This window comes from Macrotis lagotis, chromosome 2 (assembly GCF_037893015.1).
Source record: "Macrotis lagotis isolate mMagLag1 chromosome 2, bilby.v1.9.chrom.fasta, whole genome shotgun sequence".
NCBI classification, from domain to species: domain Eukaryota; kingdom Metazoa; phylum Chordata; class Mammalia; order Peramelemorphia; family Peramelidae; genus Macrotis; species Macrotis lagotis.
Window position 1 is genome coordinate 561,643 of NC_133659.1, and position 23,883 is coordinate 585,525.

At 41.9% G+C, this 23,883-nt stretch overlaps 1 protein-coding gene across 1 annotated transcript in view; it reads right to left on the reverse strand.

Annotated features, from left to right (window-relative positions):
• Positions 1-1,780, reverse strand: part of GIPC2 (GIPC PDZ domain containing family member 2) — a 68,077-nt gene extending 66,297 nt beyond the window's left edge. Inside the window, exon 1 of the mRNA XM_074220301.1 lies at positions 1,532-1,780. Coding sequence (XP_074076402.1) covers positions 1,532-1,771 — 240 coding nt within the window. The 5' untranslated portion in view covers positions 1,772-1,780. The remainder of the gene's footprint in view (positions 1-1,531) is intronic.
• Positions 1,781-23,883: the final 22,103 nt, after the last annotated feature.

Below are 23,883 nucleotides of genomic sequence, written 5' to 3' on the forward strand. Positions count from 1 at the left end.
GCCTCTTGGCTTGATTTGAGCCTCAATTTCCTCACCTATAAAAGGGAGCTAAATAATGCCTGTAGTTTCCCTGCTACAAAGGTCAGAATCAAGGTGGAAAGGCTTTGGGGAAACTTTTTGTGACCACTTGAGGGGAAGCCCCAGACAAGAGTCATCCCAGTCAAGGCATCTCTTCCCTCCCTCTCAGTGGATGGAGCTCTCTCTCTGACGTAGACTTCTTCCCCCTCTTTCTGGAGCCTGTATCAGCCACTTCGATGGCAGGCTCTGGTCTTTCTGTGATTCCCTGACAGTGGCACCCAGTAGGCACTTTCAACAGCATGCCTGTGGATTGATATGGATGGGACCACAGACCCATTGGAGGCCATCAGCGGGCCTCAGAGCCAGACCAAGATCTCCACTCTGGAACTAGAAGGAAGCTCCCTGGCTATCAGATGACAGGTGAGGAGCTTGAGGCCCAGGAAAGGAACTTGGCCAAGGAGCTTAGTGTCAGAAGCAGGGTTATGCCCCAGAGCAGCAGCACTTTTCCTCAGTACTCAATCCCTGTTTCAGCTGTGACCAGTGAATGAGGATAGAAAGAACAAAGGGCCTAGATTGACCCCAAGGTCCCTGAGATCCCTTATCAGGGAAGAGAATGCAGAGAACAGAGGGAGAGTCAGAGGCTCAGGGAAGGGCTGGCATTCTAGGGCTGGCTCTTCTCTGAGCTGGAATCTCTTCTCTGGGACCTTTCAGAAGGATCTAAGAAGAGTGAGAAGTTTTGGCCAGAAGAGGCAGCCAGACCCCTCACTATCCCACCAAGGCTTGGCCCTGCTGCTGTGTGTTGGGGAACAAAGGGTCCTTCCAGAGCCTCCTAGGACCTCCAGCTTTCATCCTTGCATTTGGCCCTGGGATGCTGGAGTTGGCCTTGGTGCCAGGCAGGTCTCTGTCTCTTTTCTTTTTCCTTTCCCACGCTCTGCCTCGAATTGATTTTGAAACTCTCAGGGAACACACTGGGGAGTGGAGGAAAGGCCAGTGGGAGGCAGAAAGGCCTCTCCCTTCTAGGTTGGGGTCACTCAGCTAGCCAGTCTCCCCCTGCCCCCCCCAGGGCAGCCAGAGCCCCCACGCTGACCCTCAGGAAGGCATCTGAGCGCCTTAGCTGGGAGTCTGGAGCCCTTTCGGGGTCGTTGGCTAATACATAAGTAGAAGGGGGAGGGGAATCGGACCTCAACAATGGTCAGTGGGGAGAGGGTCCAAAGCACTGGGGAGTCTCAGCCGGACTGCCTGGGCCAGCCCGACTGCCTCGGCAGGCCTGCCTGGGCCGGACTGCTGCTTGCCCCCAGTGAGCCTGGGCCAAAAGTGGCCTCCACCCGGGTCCCCAGAGAAGGGAAGGGCCCGGGCAGGACGGGATTGCTGCCCTCGCTGGCAGCGGCCCTTAGGAGCAGATGAGGAAACTGAGGCCGGGAAAGTCTAGGAGATGCCCGCGGCTGCATCCCCCCAGAGGGGCGTGAAGCCGGGCAAGAGCCTGGATGCCCTCGCCCCCCCCAGGCCCCCTCACCTCGCCGGGAGCGATGTCGAAGGCCTGGGCGATCCTGGCGTAGAGCTCGTGGATGTTGGAGAAGCCCTCCACCGTGGCCGTGGCGCTGCCGTGGGCCAGCTGCGTGGGGAACCGCAGCGGGGGCCTGGGCTGCTCCTCCAGGCCGGGGGCCCCCGCGCCCCCCGCGCCCCCCGCGCCCTCCAGCAGCCGGGCCTGCTCCCGGGGCCGCTCCTTCTTCTTGGCCCGCAGGCCCAGCGGCATCTCGGGGGGCGGCGGGGGGCCTCTCGGACCCGCACCCAGGCGGCGGCGGCGGCAGCTCGGGAGCGGGAGCGGACTTTGGCCCAGCGGCCGGGGCGGGGTGCGGCCCAGGTGAAGGGCCGCCCCTGCCCAGCGGCAGCCTTCCTCCTCCTCCTCCTCCTCCCAGCCGGGCCGGGCCTCGCCCCCCGGGGTGCCCCTGAGGAAGACGCGGGATGGGACTGGGGGGAAGCTCGGGAGGGCGGAGGGGGCCTGCACAGGGGCCGGCCCTCCGCGGGGAGCGGGGCTCCTCGAGGGAAGAGAGAAACTTCTTCTGGGCAGGGGGTCCCGGGGGGCGGGCGGGGGGCGGGCGCGTCTACGCGGCCTCCCCAGAAGAGGCGCTAATCAAAGCCAGTCCCGCCCTGGGGCACCCCGCTTCCTTCTAGCCCCGGACCGCGCCCCACAGGCTCCCCAGATGCCCGCACGAGCCTTGGCCCCGAGGCCCGACCGAGGGCCTTCCTGATCCCGGCCCGGGGCCGGGCGGGGGTCCTACAAGGACCACCGAGCCAGGGGGCAAGGGAGGCAGGCCTGACCCCGAGGCCGAGCCGAGGCCTTTGTGGCTGGGGGTGACGGCTCCAACCTCGAGGCCCCTTGGCTTCTGGGCTGCCCCCCACTGCCTCGTGAGCCCCCTCCACCCTTTGCTCCCACTGAGGCTGCCCGCGGAAGGGAGACAAGCCAAGCCTAGCCCCGTTTTGTGGATGAGGAAACTGAGGTTCGGGGGGCGGTCTGAGCGAAAGCACATGGTTTATAAAGCTGGAGGAAGAATTTGAGGGTCCAGAGAGGCTGCCTGGGGCCGGGCTGGATGGAAGTCGCCCGGCTTGGGGCCCATCTAGATGGGATTTGGGGGGGCGGGGGGGCTAGCAGGGGGACTTCCTCTGGGGCAGGGGAAGATGCTCCCAGCAGGTCCCTCAGGAAAACCTGCTCCTACAGGAGAGGCCAGGCAGCTCCCAGGGGCTGGGCTCCTGGGTTTATCTCTTCTGCCCTTTGTGCCAGTCCCAGGAAGAGGCCCCTTCTTCCCTCAGCTTTCCTTCCTCTTAACCCTTTCGAGCTTATTATGCCCCTGAAAGATGTCTCCAAATTTCCCAAGACTGTTTCAGGTGCCAAAGCCAATGACCTCCAGCCTGATTCTCCTCCACCTCTCTGCAGCCTTTGGCACCCATCATCCTTCTCTCCTCCTTGATACGGGTTCCCCACACCCCTTTCTCCCCTGGTTCTCCCACCCCTCTAACGAGCCATCCCAGCCTCCTTTGCAGATCCTCAGCCAGATCACTCACCCTGGATGTCCCACAGGGATCTGTCCCGGTGATCAGCTCCACGGATTGAATAACCATCTCCAGGCCAATAATTCTCTAATTTCTCTATTCTGCCTCAACTTCTCCTCTACCTCCAATCTCACATCTCCAACTGCCTTTTAGATTTCTCAAAGTGGACTTTCAGTAGATATTTTAAGGCCAACATGTCCAAAACTAAACTCATTGTCTTTTCCTTTAGCCTCCTTCCGCTACCATGTTTATTATCATTCTCCTAGCACCTCAGGCTCTCAACTAGGAATCTTTTGCACTCCTCACTAACCCTCATTGCGCATATCCAATATGGTGCTAAGGCCTCAGAACCTCCTCAGATGGAATCCTTTTCTGACACTGAGCTCACACCTGGATTATTGCTATTCTTGGCAGGGGAGGTTCACCTTTTTCAAGTTTCTCACCATTCCAGTCTATTTCTCAGCACTCTACTCAGTCACTAAAGTGATTTTTCACAGGCCTGACTGTTTCAACCCTCTGTTCAATCATCTGCATGAGCAAATACAAAATCCTTTGCTTGTCACTTCATAACCTGGTCTCCTACTTTCGCAGTCTTCTTCCTCCACAGGAACTTTGATCCAGTGATATCACTTTCTGGCTTTTCCATGAACAAGAATCTCATTTCTTGTTCTCCCTGGCACTCCCCCCCCCCCCCCCCATGCCTGAAATGCTCTCCCTCCTCCACTCTGACTAGTCACTTCCCTGGTTTCCTTTAAGGACCAACAAAAATCTCATCTTTTACAGGAAGCCTTTCCCCATTCCTCCTGGTTCTAATGCCTAAGCCTCTGCTCATTGTTTTCCATCGTTTTCTCTTGGATATTTTGGTAGCTGTTTCCCTCATTAGGCATGAGCTCAGGGAGGGCAGAGACTATCTTCTGCATCTTTTTGTGTCCCCAGCACTTAGTTCAGGAGCTGGGGAACATAGTAGGAACTTATTAAATGACTGAGCATTATTCCTGTAGGACACATATAAAAAACACATACAGGAAGCAAATGACATCAGAAATATAATTGGGGTTCAAAAGACTTTTGCTTCTATTCCCTGCCTACAGGGAAGCCTACAGGCAGCATGCTCATTGTGAGACTCTAGAAATAGATGCATAGATAGATGGAGGGAGAGAGAGACAGAGAGAGAGAGAGAGAGAGAGAGTGGGGGATAGGTAGATAGACCCATGCAAGGGCATGGAGGGGGCCATTGTGTCTGGAGGGCTGGATTAGGAATTAGCAAAACATGAGTTCCTGTCCCATTTCTGACACTTCCTAGCTATGTGACCATTGACAGCTCACAACCTCTCAGAGCTTCAGATGACTTTCTAAGGCAGTAAGAAAGGGAAGAATGGGTGTGTGAAAATTAAGGGAGGGATTAACCTTAAACAAAACAAACTCTACCTAAAATAAGCAAAACTATCTTTTCCTAGTGGCAAGAAATGGAAACTGAGGATGCCCATGAAGGAAAAATGACTGAAGAATTCAGAGGCATGGATTGTGATGGGGCAATATTTTACTAGAAGAAATGATAGGGGGCGGAGCCAAGATGGCGACAAGAAAGTATCAAGTCTTAGACGCTCTCTGATAAAACTTGAAATTAAGGACTCTAACTAAACTTTCGAGAGACAGAACCCACAAAGGGACCCAGTGAGGCAGTTCTCCTACTCAAGGTCACCTGGAAAAGAGCAGAAAGGCTCTGCTCCCCGGGGACAGAGGGGCAGCCCGCCAGAGGGGTCGCCCGCCAGAGTGAAAGAACTTCAGCCTCCCAGAGGCAGCCCCAGGGTGCTGGGAGCCGTGGCTCACAGCAGCAGGGGAGTCTCCTGAGCTGCACCCTGGGGAGCACTGGGCACAAAGTGGGGGAACAGCGGGGGACCTCTGCCAGAGCGAGCACGTGGAGCCCAGCCCTCAGGGCACACAGCCAGCAGCTTGGTCTTTCCCCAGCCCTGATCCAGAAACAGAAGCAGGCAGAGCGGGTAAGCAGGAACCCTCAGGGCATGAGCCCATTGAGCTGAGGGAGGGGAGTGAAGAGAGACTGCCGAGCTCTGTCCTCTGCCTCTGGAACAGGACTCTGGGGCTCTGACCACATTCAGATCCTAATCTCAGTCTAGGCCCCCCATAGAACAGCAGCAGCCCCCCCACCTCGGCCCCGTGACAGAGGGGGGTGCACCTGGTCATTCACAGACCAGGAGGGAGGACAGAGCCTCACACACTGGGACCCTCGTGGGAGTGTCCCAAAAGCTCAGGAAGCACCCCAAAACCAGGCCCAGGCTGGAAAAATGAGCAAGCAGAGAAACAAGAGGAAGACCATTGAGAAATATTTTGCATATGAGTCCAAGAAGGATCGAAATACTCAGTCTGAAGATGAGGAAGCACAAGCTCCTGCATCTAAAGACTCCAAGAAAAAACAGAAATTGGGCTCAGGCTATGACAGAACTCAAAAAAGACTTTGAAAATCAAATGAGGGAGTTGGAAGAAAAACTGGGAAAAGAAAGGAGAGAGATGCAGGAAAAACATGAAAATGAAGTAAGCAGCTTAGTCAAGGAAATCCAAAAAAATGCTGAAGAAAATAGCATGCTAAAAACCAGCTTAGGTCAAATGGATAAAACAGTTCAAAAAGTTATTGAGGAGAAGAATGCCTTAAAAAGCAAAATTGGCCAGATGGAAAAAGAGATAAGAAAACTCTGAGGAGAACAAATCCTTCAGACAAAGAATAGAATTCAGGGAGATTGATGAATTTACCAGAAATCAGGAATCAATACTTCAAAACCAAAAAAATGAAAAAATTAGAAGAAAATGTGAAATGTCTCATTAAAAAAACAACTGATATGGAAAACAAACTTAGGAAAGATAATTTAAAAATTATTGGAATACCTGAAAGCCATGATCAGGAAAAGAGCCTTGACATCATTTTCAAAGAATTACTACAGGAAAATTGCCCTGATATTCTAGAAGAAGAGGGCAAAATAGAAATGGAGAGAATCCACCGATCCCCCAGAGAAAGAGATCCCAAAAAACCAACCCCTAGGAATATTATAGCCAAGTTCCAGAACTCCCAAGTCAAAGAGAAAATATTACAAGCAGCCAGAAGGACACAGTTCAAATATCGTGGAGCTGCAGTCAGGATCACACAGGACTTAGCAGCAACTACATTGGAAGCTCCTAGGGCTTGGAATATAATATACCGGAAGGCAAAAGAGCTTAGAATGCAGCCAAGAATGAACTACCCAGCAAGGCTGAATGTCCTCTTCCAGGGAAAAAGATGGACTTTAAATGAAGCAGGGGAATTTCAAATGTTCCTTTTGGAATGGCCAGAGCTGAACAGAAGGTTTGATCTTCAGATACAGGACTCAGCTGAAGCATGGAGATTGGAGGAGAGGGGGGAAATATGAGGGACTTCATGATGATGAACTGCATGTATTCCTGCATAGAAAAATGACATTGATAATATTCATATGAACCTTCTCAGTTAATAGAGCAGGTAGAGCTTTTATAGTTGAAGCATAGGAGAAAGCTGAATTCGAAGATAAAATATGGTGTAAAAATGGAGTCAATAGAAAAAAAAGGGAAATGTAATGGGAGAAAGAAAAAGGAGAGGGGGAATAGACCAAGATATTTCATATAATAAGTTTTTTTCTTTATTACAATGAGCTATTGCAATGATATGGAAGGGGGGAGGCAAGGGGGAATGAGGGAACCTTTGCTCTCATCAGAGGTGACTAGGAGAGAAAACAGCATATATACTCAATGGGGTATAGACAACTGGAGTAAGAAGGAGGGGGCAGCAGGGGGAAGGGGTGGGGATGTGAATAAAGGAGAAGAGGATGGACCATGGGGGGGAGAGTGGTCAGATATAACACATTTTCTTTTTTACTTCTTGCAAGGGGCTGGGATTGGAAGGCCTGTCCAGGACCATAGGGCCAGGTGGATTCTGGACCTAAGGGGTGGTATGGGGGCTCAGGGCTTTTTGGCCCCAGGACCAGGGATCTGTCTGCTGCACCACTCAGCTACCCTACAGCAGAGTCAGAGTGAAAGGAGAGAGAAAATATAGTACATGGTAGTAGAGAAATAAGAAAGGAGGGAGTTGCGATCAGCAATGGCAACGGTGGAAAAATATGGAAGCAATTTTTGCGATGGACTTACCATAAAGAATGCGATCCACCCATGACAGAGCTGTTGGTGTTGGAACAAAGACTGAAGCACATTTATTATTATTAGTATTTGGGGGAGGGTGCAGGGTAAATGGGGCTGGGTGGCCTGCCTGGGGCCACATAGCAGGGTGATCTTTGGGTGTCTGAGGCCTGATTTGGACCCAGGTGCTCCTAGCTCAAGGGCCAATGCTCTGTCTGCCACCTAGCCACCCCTACTATGATTACTATTTTATTTTATTTTGGGTCTTTTTTTTTCTTCTTTTTGGTTTTTGCAGGGCAGTGGGGTTGGGGTGGCTTGCATGTCACACGGCTGGGTGATTGTTGGGTGTTCAGGGATGGATGTGGTCTCAGGTGCTCGTGGCTCCAGGGCTTATGCTTCGTCCATTGTGCCACCTGGCCATACCTACAATTATTACTATTATTTTTTTTAATTTTAATTTTTTTCTCTCCCCTTTACTTTATCGCCCAAGCAAGTCTATCTATATTCATGGGGGAGGGGTATTTTGTTTACTCTTAAACAATAATATTTTATTAATGTAAAAAAAATTTGTACAAAATGAGAATAAAAAAGTAAAATAAAATAAAACATAAAAAAACAAAACATTTATATTGATCAGAAAAAAAAAGAAATGATAAAGGGGATTCTTTCAGAAAAACCTGAGAGGATCTGTTTGAATTCATGAATAGGTGAGTAGAACAGAGAAGTTTATATACTGACAATAACAGTTGAAGGACTTAGGAACTCTGATCCATGCAAAGATCATACACTATTTCAGGGAACTCATGATGGAACCTGTTACCCACTCGGTGATCGATTCAGGCTATAGGTAGTTTTTGGACATGACCAAAAACTGGAATTTGTTTTGCTTGACTATTCATGTTTGTGAGAGATTTTGTTTTTCTTTCTTCTTCATTGGGGAGAAGAGGAGGTAAGGAGAGGAGGATTTTTGTGGATTGAAAAAATAATACTTAATGGAAAATAACCCCACAAAATATATAGGATTACAAAGGAAGCCAATTATATTGAAATTGAATATTAGAGAAAGGCAAAGCAGAAACTGACTGTAGCTATAAGACAGAAGAGAGAACCTACCAACCAGCTTCAATTCTGAAAAGATAAGCATAGGAGTTGGAAGCAAGGAGTGGTCACAGGATGGACACCAATGACATGTGAGCTGAGGTTGGCTAAGGAATAAAAAAGGCATTTTGGGCTCTGTTGGGGAAAAAAAGGAGATCAAATTTCTCTCATCACACTCAGCTTAGACCAGTGTATACCATGGAAACAATGTAAAGGCTAACAGACTGCCTTCTGTGTGGGGGTGGGGGGAGGGAAGCAAGATTAGGGGAAAAATTATAAAATTCAAAATAAATAAATTAAAATTTTTTTAAATGATCAAAGATTGTTGCTAAGATGCCTAGTACAGCAGGACAGAGAAGAGAGGGAGTGGCTCAATCCTTGTTTGATTTCTGTTTTCTTTGCCAAGAATAATGACCTTTGGATAGTTGAGGAAGGACAGAACAAACATGACTAATAGGAAGTTGATATCTGAGATTGACAAGGAGACTGCAAGAGAGCCCCTTGTTGCTCATAGTAAGTTCCAGTCACCTGGATCAGATGAATTACATCCTAACAGATCAAAAAGATTGGTAGATGGTGTGCTAATCTATCATAGGGCAGCTAGGTGGCACAGCTAGATAGAGCCCTTGCCTTGAGGTCAGGAGGAGTTTGAATCTAGCCTCAGGAACTTGACATTTACTAGCTGTGTGACCTTGGGCAAGTCATTTAACTCTGATTACCTCATATCCTGGTTCATATCTAAGTTGTCCTGATTCCTATCTGGCCACAGGACCTAGATAGTTCTGGAGGACAAAGTGAGACTAGTGACTTAACACAGCCCCATCCGACCCCACTCCAATCCAATTCTTGTGCTTGTCATGGCATCACCTCTCTGATGTCACAGTCTTCTTTGAAAATGAAGGACTTTGGGGCGGCTAGGTGGCATAGTGGATAAAGCACTGGCCTTGGAGTCAGGAGTACCTGGGTTCAAACCGGTCTCAGACACTTAATAATTACCTAGCTGTGTGGCCTTGGGCAAGCCACTTAACCCCGTTTGCCTTGCAAAAAAACCTAAAAAAAAAAAAAAAAGAAAAGAAAAGAAAATGAAGGACTTTACAGGATCTCATTCAGAATTGGTCTTACATGTGACTTTCCTCATTTCTCTACCTCACCCAATTCAAAAATGAAGGACAAACATCAGTGCTGCACACTGGAGAAGGATAAATATCCTTATTCAAAAACAAGCAAGAGAATAGGAGTGGTGTTTAAAGGGTTTGCCTTGAAGTTTTGAGAATTGTTACTGGAAAGAAAATAATTGAAGTATAAACATTTTAATATAAAATAATTTTAATGTAAATTTTGCCTATCTAGAATATGTAAATAAGCAAAATGCACTAACCTCAAAACAAGCTATATTTTCAACTCACAATGAACTCAACGGAAATGGGGACTCTTCTTGAATGGAAACCACACTAATCTTCCCTGCCAGTTCTCCTAGAATGCTGTCAGTTTAAAGGTTCCACATTCTGGGATTCTAGCCCTTAAGAAATACTCTGAGCCAAAAAGGCTTGAGTCCAACTAGAAGAAAGCCTGCAATCTAGACCAGTGAGCTTGACTTCCTTTCTTGGAAAAATTCTAGAACATACAAGATTAAAGAGATTTTAAGTGAATCTACTATTGGACAAAAAAGGGCCCAGACACCAAACATGCTGACCAGGACCCCACCCAAGGTCTCATCTCCTGCCCTTTCTTCCTCATCCCTGAGGAAGAAGATGGCGATGGCAATGGTGGTGAGTGCAATTGTCACTGGGTGAAGGGCCACTAGGCTAGTAAACTCTCTCCCTTCTCTTTTCTGAATCCTTATAATTTGTCTAGAAGAAAGAATACTTCCCCTGCCATTACTCTTCATTGCCTCTGCTGCACCCTTATCTGTTTCCTCTGAAATCTGGCCCTTTCTAAATGATCTGTTGCTCTCACTCTCCTTCCTCCTTGCAATCAGTGAAATCTGGTTCCTTCCAGAAGACAACAGCATCCTTGGCCACAGACCTCTAAGAAGCATTAGATGCTTTCTCACATCTGCAGATCAATTAGATCAGGCTAAGAGGAAGCCTGCTTCTTGTTCCTCCTTGCCATTCCCAGACCCTCCCCTTCCATTCAGCATCTTCTTTTCCTTTACACTTCTGTCTATCCACATGCTTTTGGCACTTATCATCAGATCCTTTGTCCTCTTTTCTCAAAGAGTTCAGCATAGTCTTTCTAGCTCTGCACTTATCCTTGGGGATATCAATATGCATCGTGATCAGTCTCAATGAATTTCAAGAAGTTCAACCAAGAGGGCCCCCCAACTCATCATTCTCCCTCATTCCCATGCATGACTTTCACCTTCACTCTTCCTCAGACTTAGATGAAGGTGACCATAGCCTTGGAGTCTTCAATATCCACAAAAGTTCCACTTCCAAGATCCAGAATTCTGAAGTCCTTCTCTCTGACTTGGCAGGCTCTATTATGAGCACTAATGGGTTTTGTAGGAAAATGAGATCAGCCAGTCAGGGCTGGGCCTGACTTTGATATCTTTTCCTCCTCCTTTCCCTTGACCCTCTTTCATGTCTAGATCAATTTTACATCTTGTTGCCTCCATTTGAACATCTCTCATACTTCACCCAGGTTTGTTTCTTCATTCAACAGTCTACACCATAGTGTGACAGCCACCCATCTGGACTATTGTAACAGTCTCCTAATCAGTCTTCCTGCCTCAAATCTGTCCCTGATCCAATCCCTCCTCCAAACAGTTGCCCAATGGTTTTCCCAAAATACAAGCTTGACCACATCATACCACCCTCACCCCAATGGCTCCCCTTTTTCTCAAAGATAAACTATAAACTCCTGAGTTTGGGAATGAAATGACTTAGCCCCTTCCTGTCATCTTATACCTCCCATTTAAACTAGTCTTCTTACTATTTCTTTTTTTTTATTTTAGAAAGGTTTTATTTATTTTGAGTTTTACAGTTTTTCCCCTAGTCTTGCTTCCCTCCCCCACCCCCCACAGAAGGCACTTTGTTAGTCTTTACATCATTCCCATAGTATCAGTGATCTAAGTTGAATGGGATGAGAGAGAAAGCATATCCTTAAGGAAGAAACATATAGTATGTGATATAGCAGAATTACATAATAAGATAACTTTAAAAAAAATAAAGGTAATAGTCTTTGGTCTTTGTTCAAACTCCACAGTTCTTTCTCTGGATACAGATGGTATTCTCCATTGCAGAGAGCCCCAAATTGTCCCTGATTGTTGCACTGATGGAATGAGTGAGTCCATCAAGGCTGATCATCACCCCCATATTGCTGTTAGGGTGGACAATGTTCTGGTTCTGCTCATCTCACTCAGCATCAATTCATGCAAATCTGTCCAGGCTTCCCTGAAATCCCGTCCCTCCTGGTTTCTAATAGAACAATAGTGTTCCATGACATACATATACCACAGTTTGCTAAGCCATTCCCCAATTGAAAGACATTTACTTGATTTCCAATTCTTTGCCACCACAAACAAGGATGCTATGAATATTTTTGTACAGGTGATGTTTTTACCCTTTTTCATCACCTCTTCAGGGTATAGACTAGTAGTGATATTGCTGGATCAAAGGAGATGCACATTTTTGTTGCCTTTTGGGCATAATTCCAAATTTCTCTCCAGAAAGGTTGCATGAATTCACAGCTTCAACAACAATGCATTAGTGTCCCAGATTTCCCACAGCCCTTCCAGCATTGACCATTGTCCTTTCTGATCATATTGGCCAGTCTGAGAGGTGTGAGGTGGTAGCTCAGAGATGTTTCTGATACAGAACTATTCCTTCTTCTCACTGTGCTTGGAATCCTATAAGCAGACAAGCTTGCTTGGGTGAGCCAAGACAGGACCTCCAGGGCCAGGCTGCCTCTACTGTTGCCTGATTACAGTCAGCAATCATCAATTCTAAGAAACAGATCTTCCTAAATTCAAGCAGCTATATTGGAGAGCTCGAATATACTGATGGGCTCATTCTAGAACCTGAGACACCAAGCTATGCTTTGAGTGGCCAAGAGACCTGGAGTTGCTGCTCAGTCGATGCAAACTGACAGGAGAAGAACATCTATTCATCAGACTCCTAACTTGCCTAGGAATCTTCCCTACTGTCCAGGAGACCACAAGTATGAGAGGACTATATGATCCTTTTGTAATTGTTAATAGTTGTAGCAAACTTTTATTAAAGTAGGTGAGGTATTGTGCTTGCCCGACGAACTCAGGGGGCTGAAAGAGATGTCCATTTTTGATTATGACTACTGGGCAGATTTTAGTTGGATTATTATCTATGAAGATATTTGTAAGTGTTGCAAACATGCTTACAGAAAACATGCAAACATACTTACACACATGTGTGCACACATATATGTGTTTTTTCCCCTTTGGACATGACCAATGCCAGGGCTGGGATTGGAAGAAAGAAAAGGCAGATTTTTGTGGACTAAAAACAACATTTTAAAGAGTGTTGTTCATGGTCTTCCTTCTCAGACTTGGACATATCAGATTCTGCAGGACAGATTTATCAGTGCCCCAGTTGTTCCCATTGCCCGTTTCTAGAAGGAGAAAACCTTCATGACTGGAAACCAATCCAAAGTTGTCAGTTGTTCTCTCAGTTGTCAGTTGTCCAGATATGCCTGTTAGCATAACTTTACAAGGAAAGAGAGATGTCCAGAGTGATGCATGACATGCCTGCGATCAAGCCCTCTTACATATTTATATGGCATTCCTTTTCCCAATCATTTTTGACTCTAATTCTAATCTAAGAACAGAAATAGCCAAACCACTGAGGGCTAAGTGGATGGGTACATGGCCCATTTTTATGCATCCCAGAAGTAACCCTGCTTAGACTGAAAATAACAGTAGTAAAAAGAGGGCACTTCCCGAAATGCCTGTGAATTTCCTTAGGACACACATAAACACAATGAAGAGATTCTTGGGGGGGGGGGCAGGGATCAAACTGAAGCTTGCTTAAAAGGGAACACACCCTTCAATTCCCAATGTTATTTTCTTTTCATTCATTTGATACTAGCTAAAAGGAAAGAAATCCGAGGAAAAGTCTATTGCAAAATGGTTCAGTATTTTTTTGTCATTCCATTTACAATCTATTAAAAATGGTTTGGATGCTGGTGAGGATAGAGAAATAAATAATTGCCATGCTCCTCCTCATTGCAGGTAATATTTTGTTGGTAAAACATCTTTTTATAATTACCCCTCTACTCAACACTACTACTCAGGGAAAGTACATTGAAATCATATCCTCTAACAGTAAGAAAAAGGGCCTGTTTCCATTTTTATCTATCCTGAGCTCTTAGTCTCCATAGGCATAATTTATTAGGACACTGGAGCTGCCCTGAGTTTTTTGTTAAAATAATGTTCATTACACAAGCACCTCATAATGTCTTTATGTGCTTTTAAAACACTGGATTTTTTTTTATCAACAACTTTAATAAATTGAAGTTGCAGATATGATGGGAAAAAATCTGTAAAAAGCATTTAGAAGCAAACTGAACTTCCATCCCATAATTGATTTGGACTTCTGTTAGTCATTTATTCATTGGACAATTTATCTTCTTGGGTTTTTTTCCCTTTGGCCCAGGAACTGAATGGGAATACATTGTAGGATGTAATGATCTTGATCCATAATTAGTTTACTTACAATTTTTCCTACTATAATCTAAAATTTACATATAATGATACATACAAGGACTTCAGGCTAGAAAAATGGGTACCCATGCCTTGCAAAAAATAAATGAGAAGCCAGAGGAGAAAGTAAGACATCATTAATATACCTTGAGATCATCATTCATCAATTTCCCAGCACTCAGCATGATGTGGTTTCATTCATCTCCTTAAGTCATTGCTTTACTTTCTCTACTTGGAATGAACAAACCAAAATAAGAAGAGAGTCCCCTTTTAAACTTTGGTAAATGCTTATGTTATTAAATTTCAGTGACATCACACATTGAATAGATTTATAAAACTAAAGGGAGAGAAAAGCAAGGGTTATAGCCTGAATTACTCAAGTAACTTCAGTAGTTTGAACGAGTTCTTTGAAAGTAAATAAATATCTACATCTCTTTTATAGGTATAATAGAAGTTTATAATAAAACGCTGAATTGACAGATGGGTCAGAATTTCCAGATATTTGAAATCTTCTACTCTTGCCTAATCTAATCATGCATCTGTGAAGCATTTAATTTAAATTATGATATATACATTTTGTTAAAACAACAACTTCCAAGGCATTGAAAATGGAAGTTTCTATACTATGTAAGAACTTCTAATTTTGGAACAATTTTTTTTAGGTTTTTGCAATGCAAATGAGGTTAAGTGGCTTGCCCAAGACCACACAGCTAGGTAATTATTAATTGTCTGAACCCAGGTACTCCTGACTCCAAGGCCGGTGCTTTATCCACTACGCCACCTAGCCGCCCCTGGGACAATTTCTTTTGTTAAAAAAAAAAAAGTTTTTTATTTACCCATTACATGCAAAGAGAGTTTTCAACATTCATCCTTTTGCAAGTTTCTGAGTTTCACATTTTACCAACCTCTTCCCTTGGCAGCAAACAATCTGACAAAGGTTATACATGTAAAATCATGTTTAATATAGTTCTATATTAGTCAAGCTGGGAAAGAAGAACCAGAACTAAAGGGAGAAAAACATGAGAAGGAAAAAACTATAAAAGAAGCTTTAAAAAGTGAACATAGTATGTTTTTCTCTGCATTCAGAATTCATAGGTCTTTTCTCTGGATGTGAATGTTATTTTCCTTAGCAGGCCTTTCAGAATTGTCCTTGGTCACTGATCTACTGAGAGGGGCTGCTTTGATCAGTTAATTTGACCATAGTTGATCATCTCACAATGTTGCTGTGTGTACAACATTCTCCTAGTTCTGCTCACTTCCCTCAGCATCAGTTCATTCAAGTCTTTCTATGCTTTTCTGCAGTCAGGACACTCAAGATTTCTTTCAGAGCAATAGTACACCATATCATATGTCATAGTTTATTTAGTCTTTCTTCAATGATGGAAAATCCCTCAGTTTTTTATTCTTGCCATTACAAAAAGAGTTGCTATATTTTTTGTACTTATGGGTTCTTTCCCCTTTTTATGCTCTCTCTGGGATAGAGACCTAGAAGTGGCATTGCTGGATCAAATGGTATGCATAGTTTATTACCCTTTGTGTATACTTTTTTTTGGAACAATTTTTAAATCTTTACTATAGTGACAAACTCATAGAATTGAACATCAATGATATGCTCAGTTTATGGACAGATCAAATCCAGGAATTAAAGTTACCAAAAAATTAGGTCTGGTCTATGACCAAAGTCACTATCACACATACTTTTTTTTGTTTAAACCTTGGTTAATATTGTCTTTGTTTTGTGGAATATTTGAAAATTTTTTAAGTCAAAAAGTTGAATGTCCCTTTTAAAAATCTATTTAAAAGTCTCTTTCTTTTTTCAGTTCCAAATTCTTTCCTTTCCCTAACCCTCCCATATCCAAAGAGAAGACAAAACAAAAGACCTAATAAAAATAGGTATAGTGATACAAAACAATTCACTCGCTATTCATCCTCCCTCCCCCAAAAAAGAAACAAAAAGAAAGATATATTTCAATCTGCACTGAGATTATCAGTTTTGTTTTGTTTTGTTTTATCCACAGGTGGATAGTTTGTTTCATCATGAAATTATGGAATTAAAATTGTGGTGGGTCATTGTGATGATCAGCTACTAACACTTCCATAATTGTTTACCCTTATAACACCGTTATTGTACATGTGGATTGGCCTCCTGGTTTTGCTCACTTCACTTTAACACTTCCATAATTATTTACCCTTATAACACCGTTATTGTACATGTGGATTGGCCTTCTGGTTTTGCTCACTTCACTTCACATCAGTTCAAACAAGTCTTCTCAGGTTTTTCTGAAAACATCCTGCTCTTCATTTCTTGTAGCACAACAATATTCCATCACAATCATATACCACAACTTGGTCAACCATTCCTCTATTGTTGGGTATTCAGTTTCCAATGCTTAGACATCTGAAAAAGAACGATTATATTTTTTATACACGAGTCCTTTTCTCTTTGATCTCCTTGGGATATAGCCCTAAGCAGTATTTCTGAATGATATGCACAATTTAAAAAGCTTTTGGACATAATTCCAAAGTACTTTCCAGAATGACTGGACAAGTTTACAGCTCCTTAAGTCAGTTGCCTCTCTCATATCCCTTCTAGCATGTCATTTTCTTTTTTTGCAATTTTTAAAAATCCGATGGGTGATAACTCAGAGTTGTTTTCATTTGCATTTTTCTAATAGTTTCAGAGCCTTTTTTCATGTCACTATTGATAGGTTTGATTTCTTCCACTGAAACCTGTCTTTTCATATCCTTTGACCTTTTACCAACGTACTCTTATTCTTGTAAAATTGTGTTTGTTTTTTTTTTAGTTTTTAGTTTAGTTTTTTTTTTTTTTGGTGTTTTTTTTTTGGCAAGGCAATGGGGTTAAGTGGCTTGCCCAAGGTCACACAGCTAGGTAATTATTAAGTGTCTGAGGCTGGATTTGAACTCAGGTACTCCTGAATCCAGGGTTGGTGCTCTATCTACTGCACCAGCTAGGCACCCCTATTCTTGTAAATTTGAATCAGTTTTCTATATATTTTAGAAATTAGGCCTTTATCAGGTTTGTGGCGGAGAGTTCCCCCTTCCCAATTTCCTCTTTTCTTCTCATTTTAGTTGTTTTTATTTTATCAATACAAAACCTTTTAAATTTATATATTCAAAACCTCTATTTTACCTCCCATTAATCTATCTCTTCTGTGTTCTCCCCCATCCATAGATATGGGAGGCAACTTCTTACCTGCTCCATTAATTTGTTTCTGATATCTCCCATTAGGTCTAAATCATATAAGCATTTTTAGCTCTTCTTGGTATATGTCACTTTTTCAGTTTTCACAACAATTTTTTTCAAATGATGACAACTTGCCTGAATATCTGGGATCTTGGTTTACTTAAGGATATTGTGTATCTAATTTTTTCCACTGATCAGCATTTCTCTTACTCAGTATCAAATTATTTTAATAACTACAGCTCTGCAGAAAGTCTCTTTTCTTCCCATTTTCCCCTCCCCACTGATTTTTCCCCCCTTGATCTTCAAGATTCAATTTGTTACTTTTTTTTCCTAACTATAAAGTAATTCTTGGGAGATTGATATGACTGAATTTAGATATCGCTTTTTTATTATATTGACTCCGTCTACCTACAAGTAATTACTGTTTCTCCATTTAAATCTGGTGTTCAGATCTGTGTGATGAGTGTTTTGTAATTCCATTCTTATCATTCCTCTCTGTATGTGCATGTTGATATATTTCCAAATATTTCATGCTGTATTTTAAATATAATTTTTCTTCCTATCTCTTCCTGTTTGATTTTGTTCCCAATATACAGAAATGCTAATGACCTGTGTGAATTATTTTGTATTCTGCCACTTTGCTGAAATTGCTAATTGTTTCATTGTTTTAGTTGACAAGTATTCTCTAAAGGAAAACAATCAGAGCACCTGAACAAAGGTGGTTTGTTTCACTTTATTCTTTCAAGTTTGTTGTTATAGTTAGCATTTTTAGTGCAATATCAAATAATGATGAACAACCTGGCTTCACCTTGAAGCATCTACTTCTAAAGCTTTTAATATATCCCCATAAAAGAAAATGTTCTTGGCTTTAGAAAGTTACTGTTCCCTTAGTCAAACTGAAGCCTGGAAAGACTTTTAATTTGGAAAGGCCATGGTCACCCACTGCATCCCAGATTGTCATCTGTCCTATTGACTTTCTTTTTTTTTTTTTGCAAGGCAAACAGGGTTAAGTGGCTTGCCCAAGGCCACACAGCTAGGTCATTATTAAGTGTCTGAGACCGGATTTGAACCCAGGTACTCCTGACTCCAGGACCGGTGCTTTATCCACTACACCACCCAGCCACCCCCCTATTGACTTTTGACTTGCCCCTGGAGAAAGGAGTTGAAACTGATGGTTTTCTGCAGCTCTGACTCTAAAAGTCAAGAGAGAACTATCACTTATTACCTCTAGTGCCTATAATAGGAATAGCTAACCTTTCCTGCATCTATTGAAATAATGTGATGGTTGATCATTTTTGTTAGTGATGGAGTCAATTATGCTGCTAGTTTTCCTACTAGTGAATCTCACCTGGTCATAAAGTATGATCTGGTGGGACATTGCTGTAATCTTCTCGCTTATATTTAAAATTTTTACATCAATATTCAGTAGGGAAATCTGGTTTACAGGTTTTGACTCTTCCTGGTTGAAGAATCATTCACATATTTGTATTATAGACTTCTTTTCCTTTTTTAAGAGCGTAAATGGTTTTGATACCAATTGTTCTTTAAAAGATACTGGAGCAAGGGGTGCCTAGGTGGTGCAGTAGATAAAGCACCGGCCCTGGAGTCAGGAGTACCTGAGTTCAAATCCAATCTCAGACACTTAATAATGACCTAGCTTTGTGGCCTTGGGCAAGTCACTTAATGCCATTTGCCTTTAAAAAAAAACCTAAAAAAAAAAAACTTTCTGCAGGAGAAAAAAGACTGTGGAATCAGGAATCAGGAAGCCCCAAGTTCAAATTCAAACTCTGACACTAGCTGTGTGACACTTAATCTATGCTTCCTGTATTGAATGTAATTTTTATTGCATTTTGGTCAGAAAAAGATATTTAATGTTTCTGCTTTACTACTCTTGTGGCTGAGGTTTTTATGATCAATTCTTGTGAAGGTTTCTAACAGTTGAGAAAGATATATATTCTCCAGCGGTCTATCTTATCTAACTTTCCTAAAATTCTACTAATATTTTATGGATAGATTTACCAAGTACGGATTTACTGTTTATCTCTCCTAGAACTGATTTGAACTTTTTTTCTTCAAGGAATTTGGATAGGTGCATATGTATTCAGTATTAATGTTGTCTGTGGTATCTTTTAGCAAAATGAAGTTTCCCTGTCTGAGATCATGATTATTAGGTTGTGTTTTTTAAAAACTTCTGCTAAAGTACAATATATTCTGTTTCAGACCCTTATCTTAATTTTATGCATATCTTTCTGTTTCAAGTGTGTTTCTTGCAAAGAACTTACTTTTGGATTCTGATTTCCAATCCACTTCATCCTTGGGTGATTCTTCCTATTTGCATACATATTTAAGATTGCTGTATATTCCCTCCATTCTTTTTTCTTAAGCTTCTTCATTTTACTCTGTCCCTCTCAGTTATCTGTTTTGCTTCTGATCCCTCTCTTTTAATCTATCCTCTTACTCTGCTCTCCCTTTCTGTTAACCCTTTCCCCTATTTCCTTACCAGGTAAGATGAATTTCTGCACCCATTTGTGTATATATCTTTATTCATCTCTCCTCCTGGAATGGATATTCCATTCATCAACTCCCTCTCTCCTCAAAACATTCCTCTTCCTCACCCTTCCATTCTTCTCTAGAGATCATCCTAACATAACAGAATCAAATGTAGGCCCTTTTTCTAATTGTACTTCCTAAAAGCCCTAGTGATAATCTAAGGGGTTACATGTATCCTCTTCCCATAAAAGGATGTAAAACGTTTAACCTTTAGTTCCTTATTTCTTGCTCATGTTTCTCTTTTATGCTGCTCTCACTGCACTCGAATACCAAAGTTTCTATTTCAGTTCTGGTCTTTTCATCAGTGATACTTAAGAGTGTTCTATTCCTTTCCTCTGTAGGATTATGTTTAGTTTTACTAGGAACATCTAATTTGACTGTAATCCAAGATTCTTTGCTTTCCAGAATATCATACTCCAAGTCCTCTGTTCTTTTATAGTAGTAACTGCTAAGCTTTATGCAATCCTGATTGTGATTCATTGGTTATCGGAATTATTTCTGACTGCTTGAAGTATTTTTTATTTTTATTTTTTTTGTCATTGGGGGACTTCTGGTATTTGACCACAATGTGCCTTTACATTTTCATTTTGAAGTTTTTTCAGAAGGGGACAGTGAATTCTTTTGATTTCTCCTTTGTCCTTTGGTTCTAAGATAGTTGGGCAGTTTTCCTTTATTATTTAAAAATATGTCTTGACTCTTTTTTGATTGTTGATCATGGCTTTCAGATAATCCAATGATCTTTAAATGATCTCTCAATACATTTTCCAGTTTTTCCTATATTTCATGCTGCCCCCTTTTAAGTTATTATTTATTGATGTTTCATGGAGTTATTAGTTTTCATTTGACAATTCCAATTTTTAAGGAATTAATCTCTGAAGATTTTGTGCTTTTACAAAGTTCTTTCATAACTTTAAGTAGCTCATTTCTCTTCCCATTTGAAGTAATTTTTGGCTCTTTAAAAAAAATTCTTTTTTAGTAATTCTTAATAGACTTGTGTCCAACATGCATTTTTTCTTTGTAACTGGCAAGTTACAAAGTTTTCTTCTTCTGAATTTGTGTCTTTGCTTCCCCAAGACGGATACCAATTCCATTTTTTTTTTGTTTGATCATTCTTCCAACTTCCTACCTGAGTTTGAACTTTTCTAATGTTAAAGTTGGGCAATATTCACTTCTTGGGAAGAGGGAGACTTATGCTTTGGTCTTTTTTATGTCCTGTTTTCAAAGTTTAGTCTAGGGGTCTGCAAAGATTCAGGGCTTCCAGAATAGTCTTAATTACATAGAAATCTGTTCACTCCCTCCTGGTGTAAAACTCTGCAAGTTCCCAGTCCACCTTTGGGTCTGTTGGCCTGTTTAAGGCTGTTTCGCTAGATTGCTGTTCAACTCAGACACGGCCTTTTGGGAGGTTCTTTAGGATCAGAGGGATGGAATTGCTGGACTCCTTTTGGGGTCTTGGTTTTCTGCTCTGGTTATTCTATTACAGACTTATTCTCAAAGCTAAAGATTGGAAAGATCGAGTCCCCTTCTTTGCTCTTGGCACAGAACCATGGAGTGTTTGAAACTTGTTCCTGCACACAGATAGGGCTTCTAAATTCACATGCAGTATTGGTCCTTTTGGCCCTGGATCTGTGACCAGGTAATGGACAAAACAGGTGCCATCAGGCATCTGTTCCCTGTTCCCAGCACTGGTTCAAGGGTCCCTCCCCACAGGGATCTCTTTCTGCCCTGGTACTTCCAAGTCCCTGTGGTATCCAGCCTTAACTCTTTAGCCTAGAATAGTTCCCACTGCTTCACTGTCACTGCCATACTGTGCTCCTGGCCAGTCCCAACCCCAATGCTGCAGACCTCTCTGTCTGTCTTCCTAAGCTGCCTGGGGCTGAAAAAAATTGCTTGCTCTGACTTTTTCTTGGCTTTACCCATCAGAATTCAGTTTGGTACAATTATAGATTGTTATAGAGAAGGCATGTTGGGTGAGCTGGGCAAAAAATGCTGACTTGTACTCTGTCATCTTGACTGCCTCCTAGATGTTCCTTTTAAAATTCTTTATGAGATTGACTTATCTCTGCAATGTAAAAAAGCTTTCTGAAATTGAAGAAATTAAAAGAAGCAAATCTATTATGCTGAATGCCTAAAAGCGTACCACATTTATAAGGGAAAAAATATACTCCATCCCTATGAGATCCACTCTGAAATCCTCAATGCTTAAACAATAAGCATTTGTCTGGGGTTTTTTGGTTGCTGCTTAACAAATTATCATCATCATCATCACTAATAGCCACCACCACCACATAGGTAGAACATTCATTTACACAGCTTTTCCCTCACAAGTTCACAAATTATAGGTCATTCTATAGATGAGGCAACTGAGGCTGTCACTAGTGTGTTTGATACAGAATGTGACTCTGGGTCCAGGGCTCTTTCCCAATGGACTACAAAGCCCAAGTTTAAAATTTATACCAAGATCTTTTTATTCTCTTCCCTTACAAAAGATGAGCTTCAACAGCTCCTTGGTGATTCATGGCAGAAAAATCAGATCACCAGGTTATCTCATTTAATTCAGCTTTATTATTATTCCATGAACAGTCTCTTGGTTTTTAGGTTTGGTTTTTTTTTTAGGTTTTTGCAAAGCAATGGGGTTAAGTGACTTGCCCAAGGCCACACAGCTAGGTAATTATTAAGTGTTTGAGGCCAGATTTGAACTCAAGCACTCCTAACTCCAGGGATGCTTTATCCATTGCACCACCTAGCTGCCCCTGGTTTTAGTTTTAACTTAGGAATCATCTCATTTAAAATATGTACATATTCTATGAGTTCGTTGGAAAAAAAACTATTATAGAATGCTAATAAATAACCATATTACCTAAAGTAAACATATTCTTTTAAGTTTATCAATTTTATAGCTCCTTTAATATACAAGAGTATTCTTATTTAAAAGCCACCAAATACATTAAATTCTTAAATGCTTTGTTGTTAATTAGTGAAGTCTTACAGATATGGGCTGGATTTGGAGTCAGAAAAACCCAAGTTCAAATCCAACCTCAGATGATGGCATGCTGTGTTAGCCTCAGTGTGCCTCAAGATTGTTAGGAGTTTAATCCAACAAAAGCAGAAATACATGACATAAAGAAGTATTGCTATTTTCTAAAAAAGAAAACTGAGCCCACTTTGACCTTGCGAAAGTTATTTTAGACATTTTCTAATTAGCATAATTTGAACTACTGAGTTTACCTATTGTTTTTGATAAAATCTCAAAATGTGCTTTATGTGAACATGCATGACCACTTATAGTAAAATACTAATGGACCACAGGGTAAGTAGTTGTTAAACTACTGAGAACAACAAAGAAAATGACATTTATTTTACTCCAATCTCTACATTAATAATTATAGCTAAGGTGCAATGACCATCAAAATTATATTTAAATCTATAAAACGTAAGTTTCTCAAATAAAGTATCATCATTTGAAGTTAGCAATAATATATATCTGAGGGAAATATATCTCAAACAAGGTTTTTTTACGGCTGAATTTAATGGATATCTTAATCATGAAGTGTTGTATTCAGTAAGGAGGTTATAAATCTTTGGCTATAAAGATCTACATCACCAACCATAAACAATTTACTAAAGACATAAGTACAGTTCCATTTTCTTATTTCCTTAATCCATAGTTAAGGCAATTATCTCCTACACATAAATAATTAGAAACAAGCTCTGTTCCTTTTTTCCAAAAAGGCTATATATAAACTATATCCAATGGTCAACATCTATGGTCATTCTTAAGTGAAAGTGTGCCAATACCTTGTTTGTTTTGTACAAGAGAAATGGGCCATCTTGAGATGGTTCTCTCTCACAGACTTTATAGAACATTTTCTGAAGCTTTATAGAGTATATTCTTCACAATCATGCTAGCAGTATGGTTGCTTAGTATTCATCCTGGAAATGAGAGTGTCTAATGCACTAAAGAATGCAACTTTTCTGATTTGAAGGGGAAAAAAAATCTAACTTCACCTCTAGATGCATTCACTGACTAAAAATACTGAAAATCTGCTTTATCAACTTCATTATACCAAAATATTATCAGTAAGTACCCTCTAAATCTGTAATTCTAGTATCTGAAGCAATAGGGGAAATGGAC